General features: G+C 40.3%; 1 protein-coding gene across 1 annotated transcript in view; it reads left to right on the top strand.

Annotated features, from left to right (window-relative positions):
* wdr43 (WD repeat domain 43) overlaps window positions 1-13,005 on the top strand; it is a 51,451-nt gene extending 38,446 nt beyond the window's left edge. The window contains exons 15-17 of the mRNA XM_014126147.3: window positions 1,519-1,588; window positions 11,839-11,897; window positions 12,300-13,005. Coding sequence (XP_013981622.1) covers window positions 1,519-1,588; window positions 11,839-11,897; window positions 12,300-12,410 — 240 coding nt within the window. The 3' untranslated portion in view covers window positions 12,411-13,005. The remainder of the gene's footprint in view (window positions 1-1,518; window positions 1,589-11,838; window positions 11,898-12,299) is intronic.
* The last annotated feature ends 623 nt before the right edge of the window (window positions 13,006-13,628 follow it).

Raw genomic sequence — 13,628 nt, 5'->3', positions numbered from 1 at the left:
ACTATTTCACAGCATTTTAAAGAAGACTCTCCTTTATCTAACCACACTGTCCGATTTCAAAAAGGCTTTACAACGAAAGCAAAACATTAGATTATGTCAGCAGAGTACCAAGCCAGAAATAATCAGACACCCATTTTTCAAGCTAGCATATAATGTCACCAAAACCCAGAAGACAGCTAAATGCAGCACTCACCTTTGATCTTCATCAGATGACAACCCTAGGACATTATGTTATACAATACATGCATGTTTTGTTCAATCAAGTTCATATTTATATCAAAAACCAGCTTTTTACATTAGCATGTGACGTTCAGAACTAGCATACCCCCCGCAAACTTCCGGGGAATTCGCTAACATTTTACTAAATTACTCACGATAAACGTTCACAAAAAGCATAACAATTATTTTAAGAATTATAGATACAGACCTCCTCTATGCACTCGATATGTCCGATTTTAAAATAGCTTTTTGGTGAAAGCACATTTTGCAATATTCTAAGTACATAGCCCAGGCATCACGGGCTAGCTATTTAGACACCCGGCAAGTTTAGCACTCACCAATATCAGCTTTACTATTATAAAAGTTTCATTACCTTTTGTTGTCTTCATCAGAATGCACTCCCAGGACTGCTACTTCAATAACAAATGTTGGTTTGGTCCAAAATAATCCATCGTTATATCCGAATAGCGGCGTTTTGTTCGTGCGTCCCAGACACTATCTGAAATGGTAAATCAGGGTCGCGCGCGTGGCGCAATTCGTGACAAAAAAAATCGAAATATTCCATTACCGTACTTCGAAGCATGTCAACCGCTGTTTAAAATCCATTTTTATGCCATTTTTCTTGTAAAAAAGCGATAATATTCCGACCGGGAATCTCCTTTTAGCTAAACAGAGGAAAGAAAACAAAGCATTCGGTCGACGCGGGCACGCGCCTGAGTCTCACAGTACTGTAACCAGCCACTACCCAAACACGCTACTTTGTTTCAGCCAGAGCCTGCAAAGCCACGATTCAGCTTTTTACCTCCTTCTGAGACCCTATGGCAGCCGTAGGAAGTGTCACGGGACAGCTAAGATCCTCACTCTTCAATAAACAGAGACAAGAAGAACGACACCTTGTCAGACAGGCCACTTCCTGCCTGAAACCTTGTCAGGTTTTTGCCTGCCAAATTAGTTCTGTTATACTCACAGACACCATTCAAACAGTTTTAGAAACTTTAGGGTATTTTCTATCCATATGTAATAAGTATATGCATATTCTAGTTACTGGGTAGGAGTGGTAACCAGATTAAATCGGGCACGTTTTTTATCCAGCCGTGAAAATACTGCCCCCTAGCCATAACAGGTTAAACAGCCATCACTAACATTGAGGCTGCTGCCAACATGGACTCAAATCTCTGGCCACTTAAATAAACGGACTTAAAGGTATCACTAGTCATTATAAATAACGCCACTTTAATGTTTACATGTTTCCCCACTTGTGGCAACCCCTGCCTTTAAATAATTTCTTCCCTCCACCAGGTGGCGACAAGCGACAGCGGCAACGAAGTCAAAGACGTGGACCACACGGCTAAGCTTGTCTATGAAGAGGGTAATGGCCACACTGCCCACTTTCTGTTTCTTTTTTCCATTTTCTCTTCATACATTCACTATCACTCTGTGCATTTCAGTTCCTTTTATATCCTTCACTTCATTGACACTGATTTGAAAGCGCAGGAGAGCAATTTAATGTTAGCGCAAATTAAGAAATTTTAATGCACCATTTGTCCCTTTTTTTTTATATAGCTGGGCAACGGCACACATTTCAACAAATAAACTCCCGGTCTAAATGTGTTTGCATGGTTACTATTAATTACCATGACTTGTTTACCAGGTTTGTCTGATTTGTTACATTAAATAGTTTAGTAATGACTAAAACAATTTATGGCAATCATTCGTTTTTAATCGCTAATAAAACTGCTAGCCATTGGCTGCGAGAAGCTGAGAACTGCTAGCTAACTGGCAAACAGTAAACTTCAGGACAACAGACTCCAAGAAATTGGCAGATGGCCTTCTTGTGGCGAAAGTAAGAACTAGAAAATCCAGGATTTTTTTATAGACGATTACTAAGAGGAAAGAAAAGGTAAGAATTTGTAAATAACAGTTTATTGTATTAAAATGCTAAAATTCTGCAAACACCATATGCATTAAGGGAAAAGATGCTGGCTCAAATAGAAGCCTGTCTTTAATCACCTGTTTCCAGTGATTTTAAGCATATAAACGCTGGGGCTATTAAAGGAAGATTTACGGTAATGGATTGACACCAATGGTAGAGACATTGTATTTGATATACGCAAAGGATCTCCTCTGACTAAGCTGTCTCTTTTACTGTACCATGTTGCATTGTTATTCCTAGCTCTTTCTCTTCTCTAATTGCTGGCATTCCAGGACATTTGCATATCCTTAGTCAGACTGGCTAATACACAGCAGGGCACGCCAAACTATGATTACTCCTGATACTGGGTGACCGACGCCACAGTGGTGGCGTTCAATTCAAAGCCCCCCACACGTCTTTTCAGTGAACAACACTCGACACTGTCTCTAATTATAGCGCTGTATACCATGGTTTATTGAACCGCATGGAATGTATTTTCATGACCTAATTAGACGCGTTCCATTACTCCTGCCGACGGTATGGTTTGGCTTCATAAGTTCATAAGTATTGTTGATCAGGTGGCTGTGCTCTGAAGCCTGTTGCTGCGGGTTGGGGATGGAGTGTGTGGAGCCAGTGAGGAAAGCCCTGGATGGGCTGGGTAAGGCTGCAACAGGTTGCCGTTTTGTAGATTATCAGGGCACTCAGTTGTAGGGGATGTTCATATTTGCATTTCTGGTTTGGAAAGCAGGCTTCATTTATTTATTTTATTTTTTACTACTGAGTGGCTGCAGATGCTATTCAGATTTTTCTGGTCCCTTCTGCCCGACAGCTGAAGGTCCCTAAGCTTCTCCACAGGTAGTGGTTTCTCTTCTTTACGCTCACTCTGCTCTACTCATAGAGAACAGGCTACTTGGGTGACGGGTGCTTGTTGTATCAAAGCTGAATTAATGTTGGCAAGATTCCATATTGATGGTGTTCTACGTAACAAAGTGAATATAATAGCGTATAGGGATTTAACGATTAACTTTAAGGTATAGGGGGCAGTATTTTCGATTTCGGATTAAGAGCGTGCCCACAGTAGGCTGCCTAATACTCGGGCCCATAGTCAAATATTTGCATATTAGTAGATTTGGATAGAAAACACTAAAGTTTCTAAAACTTTGAATGATGTCTGTGTATAACAGAACTCATATGGCAGGCAAAAACCTGAGAAAAATCCGACCAGGAAGTGGGAAATCTGATGCTTGTAGTCTTAAAGTCATTGCCTATCTAACACACGGTGACTTGGGGTTCATTTTGCACTTCCTAAGGCTTCCACTAGATGTCAACCGTCTTTAGAACCTTGTTTCAGGATTTTGCAGTGAACAGAGAGCGAACAAGAAGGCCGGGAAGTTGGTGACTCAGAAAATGACATGAGTTCATGTGATGAGGTAGCTATGTTCCATAGCGTTTTTCAAGACATTGGAATCGTCCGGTTGGAATATTATTGAAGTTATGTTAAAAAGGCCCTAAAGATTGATGCTATACAACATTTGACATGTTTCTACGAACGTAAATATAACTTTTTGACTTTTCGTCGTGAAATATTTGGCGCGCTTCCTACATTTGGAGAAGCTTACTGAACGCGCAAACAATGAGGTATTTGGACATAAATTATGGACTTTATCGAACAAAACAACATTTATTGTGGACCTGGGATTCCTGGAAGTGCCTTCTGATGATCATCAAAGGTAAGTGAATATTTCTAATGCTATTTATGATTTTAGGTGACTCAAATGGCGGGTATCTGTATTGCCTGATGTATTTTTCTGAGCGTAGTACTCAGATTATTGCAAAGTGTGCTTTCCCAGTAAAGTTATTTTGAAATATTTCACAGCGTTAGCATAAAGGAGATGTTCATCTATAATTCTTTGAATGACAGTTTAATATTTTATCAACGTTTATGAAGAGTATTTTTGTAAATTGTAGTGCTGTTTTGGAGGCAAAATATTTTATCAACGTCACGCGCCAATGTAAAATGCTGTTTTTAGATATAAATATGAACTTGATTGAACAAAAAAATGCATGTATTGTGTAACATGATGTCCTAGGAGTGTCATCTGATGAAGATCATCAAAGGTTAGTGCTTCATTTAGCTGTGTTTTGGGTATTTGTGATGCATGCTAGTTGCTTGGAAATGGCTGTGGTTATTTGTCTATGTACTCCTAACATAATCTGTTTTGCTTTCGCTGTAAAGCCTTTTTGAAATCGGACAGTGTGGTTAGATTAACGAGAGTCTTGTCTTTAAAATGGTGTAAAATAGTCATATGTTTCAGAATTATGACATTTTGTGGTTTTGAATTTGGCGCTCAGATTTCACTGGCTGTTGAATAGCGTGGGACGATTGCGTCCCACCTACCCTAGAGAGGTTAAAGCAACACTACCAAAACTATTTCTTAATGGAACAATCTAAATAAAATCTGAATGATTGAAAACTTGTATCCACTCTGGTAGGCTACACAACTGTTACAACCACAATTTTCCACACTAATAATGACCCAGCATTTAACATTGGTTGTCACTCAACTAATTAAGCTTATTCGACATTGCAAAAGCCTTTTTACAAACGTGCAAAAGCCTTTTTACAAACGTGCGAATGCCGACTGTGCCATGTGGAAGTATGACTAGCCTATTAGAGCAGGACATGCCTACCCCTGAGCAGCTGTCTCCAGCACTGGGCACACAGTTATCTGACAGTAATACGCAGTTACATGCGTGACAGTTTGTTAGGCTACTGAACTGAAGGAGAGGGCTCATCAATTGTCACAACAGGTAAGGGTTGTTTTTTTTAAATAAAAATTTCAGTAAATAAACAATCGTAGACTTTTTGTTTAGGTTCTCTGACTTATGCGTGCTTAATTTGGATCTGTTTTTGCTCCCGCGGACCGGTGCACTCATCTTTAACATTTGAACCGGGGACAAATGCTTATCGGTGAATTGTTACAACCCTAATAGTATAACATTACTGTAAGACAAACGGCACCTAATTTCTTAGGAGATTTTAGGATTGTGTGACTGGTTACATTTGTCTCGTGGCAAACTCAACAGCATGCACCACTAGGCAAAATATGCATTAGTTGAAACTAAGCACTGGGAGGCTATATGCTACAGTTAACACAATCTGCTCACGGTACAAAATTCAAAACACAAACGCTAGATCTAAATGCATATCCCCATGGAACTGACAGATCCAATGGGTATGCAGATTAGTGCTCACCCCAAATTGTCTTTCTTTGGTTGTTAGGCAGTTGCTCGATCGAGATTGTTTTAGGTGAGTTTATATATGTACAGTGCCTTCGGAAAGTATTCGGATCCCTTGACTTTTCCCGCGTTTTGTTACGTTACAGCCTTACTCTAAAATAGATTTTTTTTTACTCCATCAATCTACAGAAAATACCCCATAATGACAGTGTAAACGGGTTTAGAGTTTTTTGCGTCCTGTTTCCATTGATCATCCTTGACGTTTCTACAACTTGATTGGAGTACACGTGGTAAATGCAATTGATTGGACATGATTTGGAAAGGCGCACACCTGTCTATATAAGGTCCCCACAGTTGACAGTGCATGACAAAAGAAAAAAACAAGCCGTGGGGTCAAAGGAATTGACCGTAACGCTCCGAGACATGATTCTCGGCACAGATTTGAAGGGTACCAACATTTATTTTTGCAGTATTTGTATCTATTGTCATACAGTTGAAGTTGGCAGTTTACGTACACTTGGGTTGGAGTCTAACTCTTTTCAACCACTCCAAGTTTCTTGTTAACCTCTCTTGGGCAGGTGGGCCACCCACGGTTCACACTATTCAACAGCCAGTGAAAAATCAGAGCGCCACATTCAAAACCACAATGTCATAATTCAAAGTTCTCAAACATAGGACTATTTTACACCATTTTAAAGATGCGTCTCCTTAATGTAACCATGTTGTCCGATTTCAAAAAGGCTTTACGGGGAAAGCATAAAGTTGGATTATGTTAGGACATTTCCAACACAAGAAAAACCACACAGCCATTTTCCTAGCAAGGATAGTTGTCACATACCAGAAATTCAGCAAAAATTATGCATTAACCTTTGACGATCTTCATCAGATAACACTCTTAGGACATGTTACACAATACATGCATTTTTTTTGTTCGATCAAGTTGACATTTATATCCAAAAACAGCCTTTTTTACATTGGCGCGTGATGTTCAGAAAATATTTTGCCTCCAATACTGCCGGTGAATCAGCACTACAATTTATAAAAATACTCATCCTAAAAGTTGCTAAAATATTAAACTGTTATTCAAAGAATTATAGATGAACATCTCCTTTATGCAAACGCTGTGACAGATTTAAACAAGCTTCACGAGGAAAGCACACTTTGCAATAATCTGAGTACTGCGCTCAGAAAAATACACTAGGCAATACAGATACCTGCCATTTTGGAGTAATCTGAAATCATAAATAGCATTAGAAATATTCACTTACCTTTGATCTTCATCAGAAGGCACTTCCAGGAATCCCAGGTCCACAATAAATGTTCTTTTGTTCGATAAAGTTTCTAATTTATGTCAATTTCACATTAAAATAAAATGATCCTAACTGAACTAAAATGGGATTTTTACTAGGATTACATGTCAGGAATTGTGAAAAACTGAGTTTAAATGTATTTGGCTAAGGTTTATGTAAACTTCCGAATTCAACTATGTTAATCAGGGGTCCGAAACTGGTGGCCCCCTTTTTGAAGGCGCTCGAATCAATTTTCCAGAAACAAAAACGCACACAGTGCCCTCCACTAATATTGGCACCCTTGGTAAAGATGAGTACAACCGGCTGTACTCGGTCTTGCATTGAAATTTTCACAAAACTAACTTTTAAAGTAAAATAATTAAATGAAAAAACATCTTAACATGTGTGCCACAATTATTGGCACTCCTTCATTTAATACTGTGTGCAACCTTCCTTTGCCAAGATGTCATCTCCTATAATGTGTAATGAGGTTGGAAAACACATGGCAGGGGATCTGAGACCATTCCGCCATACAGAATCTCTCCAGATCCTTTAGTTCGGAGGTCCATGCTTGTGGACTCTCCTCTTCAGCTCATCCCACAGGTTTTCTATGGGGTTTAGGCCAGTGGACTGGGAAGGGCATGGCAACCTTGATTCTGTGGTCAGGGAACCATTTTTGTGTTAAGTTTGAGGTGTGCTTTGGTTCATTTTCCTGCTGGAAGATCCAACCAAGGCCCAGTTTAAGCTTCCTAGAAGAGGCAGTCGGGTTTTGATTTAAAATCTGCTGGTTCTTGGAGTCCATGATACTATGTATCCTAATAAGTTGTCCAGGGCCTTTGGAAGAAAAACAGTCCCAAAACATCAAAGATACTTCACGGTGGGGATGAGGTACTTTTCTGCATGATTATTTTTCTGGCTATGCCAATCCCACCTCTGGTGTTTGTTTCCAGAAAGCTCTTATTTTGGTCTCATCTGACTGTTAAACCCGGTCCCATTGAAAGTTCCAGTAACGTTTGGCCAACTATAGGCTCTTGAGTTTGACAGCACAGGCAATTTTATGGCAAACCTCCCAAACATCTTGTGGTTACATAGTCTCCAAAACTTCCAGACACCACCTTTCTGACCCAACTAACATCTACAATTCTCCAGCTGTGATCCTTGGAGATTATTTTTGCCACTCTAACCGTCCTCCTCACTGTGCGTGGGGTTAAGAGACACGTGTCCTCTTCCAGGCTGATTGTTAACCTTTTCCAGTTGCTTTAAACTTCTTAATTATTGCCTTGATAGTGGAAATGGGCATTTTCAATCGTTGAGCTATATTCTCATAGCCATTTCCTGATTTGTGCATGTCAACAACAATTGTCGCACAGCATTACTGTATTCTCGTGTGTTTCCCATAGTGATGGTTGACTATGGGAACTTGGCCTGTATGTCGCCTCATTTATATCCCAGTGAAACAGGAAGTCATGGCTTACCACTTCAATCACTCAGGTGAACTTAAACATGTAAAATATGCATGGGAAATATACTTACATTTTACTCAAGAATTTCTAGGGGTTCCAATTGTGGCACATGTTTCGGAGAATAATATTTATTTCATTTAATTAAAGGTTAGGTATTTTGAAAGACCAAGAGGATAAAAAGCAGACATTTTTTACAGCAAGTTTTGCTCATATTTACCAAGGGTGCCAATATAAGTGGAGGGCACTGTGTGTGCGCGCCTACATGCATACAGTGCCAGTCAAAAGTTTGGACACCTACACATTCCAGGGTTTTTCTTAATTTGTATTTTCTACTTTGTAGATAAATAGTGAAGACAAACTATAAAATAGCATGGGAATTATGTAGTAACCCAATAAGTTTTAAACAAATCAAAATATATTTGGTTCTTTAAAGTAGCCATACATTGCTTTGACAGCTTTGCACACTCTGGGAATTCTCTCAACCATCGTCATGCGGTAGTCACCTGGAATGCATTTCAATTAACAGGTGTGCTTTAAGGTCTATCAATCTGTAAAATGTCAAGAACTTTGAATGTTTCTTCAAGTGCAGTTGCAAAAACCATCAAGCGCTATGATGAAACTGGCTCATGTCGACCACCACAGGAAAGGAAGACCCAGAGTAACCTCTGCTGCAGAGTATAACTATATTAGTTACCAGCATCAGACATTGCAGCCCAAATAAATGCTTCAGTTCAAGTAAGACACGTCAAGTGTTCAGAGGAGACTGTGTGAATCAGGCCTTCATGGTCTAAAGGACACCAACATGTAGAATTCAATGCTGCAATACGCCACTGGGTCTGGCTTGCGCTTAGCTCCACTTTTTTTTCACAGGACAATGACCCAACATGCCTCCAGGATGTGTAATGGCTATTTGACCGAGAGGGGTAGGGTGGTGCATTAGATGACCTGGCCCCCTACAATCACTCGACCTCGACCCAGTTGAGATGGTTTGGGATGAGTTGGACCGCCGAGTGAAGGAAAAGCAGCCAACAAGTGCTCAGCATATGTGGGAACTCCTTCAAGACTGTTGGAAAAGCATTCCAGGTGAAGCTGGTTGAGAGAATGCCAAGAGTGCAAAGCTGTCAAGGCCAAGGGTGGCTACTTTGAGAATCTCCCATATAAAATGTATCACTTTTTTGGTTACTACGATTCCCTACGTGTCATTTCATTCTACAATGTAGAAAATAGTAAAAATAAATAATCCTGGAATGAGTAGGTGTTAGCTTTTGACTGCTACTGTATATTTAGGATGTCAATCGGAGTTTCAATTTACTGTTGAGCGTTAGAATAGTAGAATACACAAGGTGCAATTTTTGAAATTTTTGGTTGTGCATCAACTGTTTCTCACTGATTGCCAGTCAATTATCCCATGTCAGCTAAGATTTTTTATATATCTCAAATCAAATTTATTTATATAGCCCTTCTTACATCAGCTGATATCACAAAGTGCTGTACAGAAACCCAGCCTAAAACCCCAAACAGCAAGCAATGCAGGTGTAGAAGCACGGTGGCTAGGAAAAACTCCCTAGAAAGGCAAAAACCTAGGAAGAAACCTAGAGAGGAACCAGGCTGAGGGGTGTCGAGCATTGCTGCTTATCCCTAAGCAAATCTCCTACAGCTGTATGTCCCAAGCTCACTGGCTCGGAAAACTCCTGAGGTCCCCGAAATATTTTATACAATGTTGCAAGTTCATTGGCTAAACATGACATGTCTGCAATGTGATTTATAGCAAATGTTTGTATCGGGATATTTTCTACCTGCCGGCTGTTTTTATTTGTTGGCTTTATGTAGGCTATTTTTACATGGTTGGCAATGTCAATAGAAGTTACTTTGTATTTTCTTTTGGATAGAGTTGTGATGTAACTACATGACAATGATTTTGAGATGAGGTTACTATAAATGAAATGTAACTCGCTAATGTGCATGTGAAAACCATAACTGCAATCCAGATTGGTAAAAATTGTAAGGTAAATTGACATTCCACATGAATGGTAGCAGACTCCTCATGAAGCCTATTACCGGCATCTTCAGGAGAATGACAGAATCTGCTAAAACCAGGAGGAGAATAGTCAGGTCAAGTTTACATTTTCTGTTTTATCTAGATCTCTGGTGCCCTCGAGGCATTCGTCTTTTTTCATCAAACCGTAAGCTTAAAGCATCAGACAAGCTCGACGCATGTAGTTGATTTTTATTAAAACATAGGTGTCTATAAATGTCAAAAATGTATTGGTCAAAAGAACAGACTACGTTTGGTCGACCGAGACTGTCGGGACAGCCCTAATGCAGATGCTGTATGGACTTTCCTGTCCTTTTTAACTTGCCACTTTATATTTCTTTGAGGTCACATGTACCCCAGACATAAAACAAGGTCCTTATGTACCTCAGATTATCAAAATCGTATCAAATTCTAAATCTGATCATGCAGAATTTCTTTGAAGACGCCCTAAAGGATTACACCCTCACGGTGGCCATTCTGTTGAAGTGTATTCTCCAGAGGGTTCAGTGTTTGCAGCTGCACCTCTCCATTTGTGGTTATGTAGAAGTGAAAATAATAAATCCGTTCTGTATTCAAACACAATTCTCTGCTTAGCTGCCAAACAAACCCTGAACTTTGCCGCCACACACACCATCCTCCCTCTGTATTTCTCTTTACTATGAGTAGTGATAACTAAATAAATACTGCTACTCTATACAATATAGCTGACTTCCTGTTTGCATTTGCTTTCGCTACGAATTACATTAAGCAATCAGTCAAGACCCCAGTGTCACAGCACAGCCGCAGTTTTATTTGGGGGGGGGGGGGGGAATTCAAATGCAAATAAGGATGTTTCCCCAACAGCATTCGAGAGGATGTGTGCACTTCAACACAGGGCTTTGTTGAACAGTTTATTCTCCTCACGTAACTCTTATTTTCCCTCTTTCAGTGTGTTCTCGGTCTTTCTCTTCCTCTATTTCTCTGGTGGTCTCCTCTTTCTCTGTTCTGACTAATCAATATACACTGACAAATTGAAATGCAACATGTAAAGTGTTGGTCCCATGTTTTATGAGCAGCAGTGTTCCATACGCACAGTTTATTTCTCTCAAATTTTGTACATATTTGTTTACATCTTGTTAGTGAGCATTTCTCCTTTGCCAAGATAATCGTTCCACCTGACAGGTGTGACAAATCAAGAAGCTGATTAAACAGCATGAATATTACACAGGTGCACCTTGTGCTGTGCACAATAAAAGGCCACTTTTAAAATGTGTGGTTTTCACTACACATACCACAGATGTCTAAAGTTGAGGGCATGTGCAATTGTCATGCTGACTGCAAAAATGTCCAAAAGAGCTGTTGCCAGAGAATTGAGTGTTCATTTCTCTACCAACATTTCAGATTTGTCAGTACGTCCAACTGGACTCACCACAGCTTCTTTACCTGCATGATCATCTGAGGTGGGGGTGGGGGTATTTCTGTCTAATAAAGCCGTTTTTGTTGGAAAAACTCATTCTGCACCCCTGCCCAGTCATGATCCATAGATTAGGGCCTAATATGTTTTTTAAATTGACTGCTTTTCCTTTGAGTTGTAACTCAGTAATTTCTTTGAAATTGTTTATTTTTGTTCAATATAATAAAGCTGTAAAGTGTCTGGACTGTGGCTTTATGACTGACGGCTTTGTTTTGTCTTCACTTTAGAGTCCTCTGACGAAGACGATGCTTCAGGTGACGAAGGTCTTCCAGATGAGGATTCTGATGTAGGTGGTTCTGATGACCCAAAGGGGCTGTGGGTGGGATGGAATACAGATGGATTGTTAAACGCTTTATCAAGTAAATATGAAGGTTTCCCAATCCTTGTTCTGTGGACCCCAATGGGTGCGTGCATATTTTTTACCCTAGCACTAACACTCGATTCAACTCTTCACCAAGCCTTTGCTTAAGTTGGAAACAGTTGGTAAAAAAACAATATAATGTGCACCCCTATGGGTCCATAGGACTAGTGATGTTTTTGGGTGGAAAGGAATATTATACAGTGATGTGTTGTAAAGTGTACTTTTGCTCTTGAACCAACACATTCTCACTGACATTGCGTTTATTGGAAGGTTGACGTATGATGAAGCGTGAAGTGTCTCACTGTTGTGCGTTTCTGGTCTGTGCAGAACTGGGAGGAGGATGAGACTATGGATGATGAGGCGGAAGGCATGAGGATGGAATCAAAAGTGAATGGCGATTCTGACATAGAACCGGGGAACGAGAGCGAGGAAGAGTGACAAGCGAAGGAAACCAATTTAACAAAATAAACTACAAATGGACCTGAGATTTATATGTACTTTCATTTATTTTTATGCTTTGATTTTATCAGAACAATGGTTTTACAAAAAAAAATGGGCAGGCAGTGGTATGGCGGTGAGGCCACAACCAGGGACCTCCACTATGGAGGCGGTGTTAAATACCCCCCCCACCAACCTGAAAGCCCCATATTTTGAAGCTGTACGAGGGTCAAGTGACATGCTTCTCCCCCAATCGCCGCCTTTCTCTACTTGATCTGTGGTTCTGGGTGTAAACCATGTGTATGTGACCATCGTCCGCACTGCTTGTTCCAGAGAAAAGGTGTACTTGTTGCCAGACACGGGCTGCATATTTCCTGCATAGGACTCTGGTCAAAAGTAGCTCACTATGCGCCCTTGTTCTAAGTATTTAACTATACAGGGTTCCATTTGGGATGTAACCATGACTAACTAATAGGTCATGTCCCCAGTCAATGTAAATCAGTATGAACAGTAGTGTTTTGAGTCCCCCTCTTTCCTGAGCTACCCACCCCTCCCCCAGGTTTCTTGGTATTAAATAAAATTCTTCTATAAAGTCTCCAAATGAAATTTTTTATTTTCTGAATGTGTTTTTGGGGTCCTTAACTCCTTTTGTGTAATGATTTTTTTGGGGGGGGGGGGCTTGGCAGTCAGTGTCCACTGCCTTTTAATCATAGCTGGAGGGGAGACTGGAGAAAATAGATGTGAACTCTGCTCGATTTAGATGAATAAATGGGTGGTCAAAGGGTACTTAAAAAAATAAAATAAAAAATTATTAGGCAAACGTGTAGAATGCTGTTTCGGATGCTAGTTTACTTCTTGAGTAAACTGACTGACTGTTCTTTGATTTAGTTTAACATTCACACTGATTTTCTTCAAGTAAACTAGTATCCAAATCAAGAGCAGGTCGAAAAACGGGGGATGGGTACACTGGCCCCGTTCGACAATACCCTCGAACAGAGCCAACCAGGCAGGATATTACCCCACCCACTTTGCCAAAGCACAGCCCCCACTCCACTAGTGATAGCAACAGACCAACCTACAACCCTGACAAGTCGGAGTGTAGCCCACGAAGATCTCCACTGCACGAGCTTGAAGGGGTGCAAAACTGGACAGGAAGATCACGTACGGCACTTAAATGATGCGTTCCTAGGTTCGTCATGGAAGAGTACTAGTAAGCCA

The sequence above is a fragment of the Salmo salar genome, chromosome 11 (genome assembly GCF_965601325.2).
Source record: "Salmo salar chromosome 11, fSalSal1, whole genome shotgun sequence".
NCBI lineage: Eukaryota > Metazoa > Chordata > Actinopteri > Salmoniformes > Salmonidae > Salmo > Salmo salar.
The sequence above is the reverse complement of the archived record's forward strand: the minus strand, read 5'-3'. Positions and strand labels throughout refer to the sequence as shown.